The sequence below is a fragment of the Haplochromis burtoni genome, unplaced genomic scaffold (assembly GCF_018398535.1).
Source record: "Haplochromis burtoni strain Fernald_Lab_line unplaced genomic scaffold, NCSU_Asbu1 Contig_23, whole genome shotgun sequence".
NCBI classification, from domain to species: Eukaryota; Metazoa; Chordata; class Actinopteri; order Cichliformes; family Cichlidae; genus Haplochromis; species Haplochromis burtoni.
Genome location: NW_024582384.1, coordinates 2,969,832 through 2,971,516, shown reverse-complemented (window position 1 = coordinate 2,971,516; position 1,685 = coordinate 2,969,832). Strand labels below are relative to the sequence as shown.

Genomic DNA, 1,685 nt, shown 5'->3' with positions numbered 1-1,685 from the left:
GCTGCCTCTCCCTGAGCCTGGTCCTCCTGGAGGTTTCTTCCTGTTAAAGGAGAGTTCTTCCTTCCTGCTGTCACCAAGTGCTGCTCAAAGCTAATCGTCTGATTGTCGGGGTTTTTTACTCTGACACTGTAGGGTCTTTACTTTAAACTGGTGTTATATAAAGAAGACTTCATTCCTGGCACTTGTGTACTTGATATAATAATGCATATTTTTGTATGGTATTAGTATCTCATATTACTGTCTATGCTGCTGGATGTAGCAAGGTTGTAGGCTGAGTGAACATTAATCATGAGGTTCCTTCATCATATGATGCGTCTCCTCCTCTCAGCAGGTTCCTTAAATCATTGTTGAGCTGTTGCTATAATCACACTTAGAACAACAGTTGTTTGTATTTACATATCTGGCAGCTGCTGCTACATTGTATAAAACTTAATTAAAAGCCCCCTCAGTAGCAGTGTTTATAATACAAAACGATGAAGCCTGGATAAAAGTTACAATGCGTGCACACTGGAGACACTTAAACACACTTTTAAACAAGAAAAGCTCCAGCATTCACCAGTATGAGTTGATGATTTTGCAGAAGGCTAGCTCACAGCACATCCTCAGGTTGCTCTGGTGTTCTGGCAGGTCACCTGACGAACACTTGGATGGATCGACCTCACAGTTCTCATCCGACTCGTACAGAGCTTTGATGAACTCGCCTACAAATTAAAAAACAAAAAGAGTTAAGGAACATATTTACTTATATGTTTCCTTGTTGATATGTCATATAAACAGTTGAGCTCTCAAAGACAACAAGAGCCGTCAGACTCGCACAACCCAAACAAGGTCGTGCAGAAGAATTGCGTAAAGGAAAAAAAAAGGCAACAACACATAAAAGTAGCGAATTTGAAGTTTGGCCGTGGTCTGAGATTTTTATTCCTCTCTAATCAGCGTGACTGAAAATGGAACAGCAGCGTCTTGAGTCTCTGGTGGTCTAAAAAGGAAAGCTTGGCCGTCCTTGTGCTACCCTGGGTCCAGTGACATCAAACGCTTAGCCAGACGTCAAACAATAAAAGCAACGCAGTGATGCATCATTTTCCAGACCTCAAATTCTGTCTGAAGTCAGCCAAGTGAAAGGCACGCAAGGAAACAAGCAGCAATTTGAAGACAGCCAGAAAGAGACACTCATGTGGACAAGAAGAACACAAACACTAGCAGAATACCATAAATAAATAAATTAATTAAAATCTAAAGTTTTAAAAATAGGTGCCAGAAAGGCTGGGAGCCATTTACAGATTAGCTTCTGCTGCTTTGTCTCTTCTCAGAAGAACATTTTTAGAATATTTTCTCCTCGACCGTCTCTGATTTGAATACAAATTTTAATGTCCAAAGCTTGAATTTATATAATGATCGCGGTGCAAAATATCTTTCAAAGCCATTTCTTTTTTGAAAAACGGTCCATTGAGCCCATTCAAGCCATATTTTTGCACAGTGACATACATCAAAGGCAAAGTTTGAACATTAACATCTCAAAAACGATTAAAGATGAAACCCTGACATTTTCACTGGACTCTCTTGAAATATTCAGTCAATAAATTAAAAAAAAATGCAATTTTCATTCATCTTTGATGGTAAAATCTGACCAAGAAAACATTAATTATGATTTATTTTGATTTCAAAATATGCACATATTTAACTAAATT

The 1,685-nt window shown here is 38.4% G+C and overlaps 1 protein-coding gene across 1 annotated transcript in view; it reads right to left on the bottom strand.

The window, feature by feature from the left end:
- dab2ipb (DAB2 interacting protein b) overlaps positions 1-1,685 on the bottom strand; it is a gene marked incomplete at its 3' end in the record, with an annotated part of 50,465 nt that overhangs the window by 26,847 nt on the left and 21,933 nt on the right. The window contains 1 exon segment of the mRNA XM_005917217.3: positions 557-701. Coding sequence (XP_005917279.3) covers positions 557-701 — 145 coding nt within the window.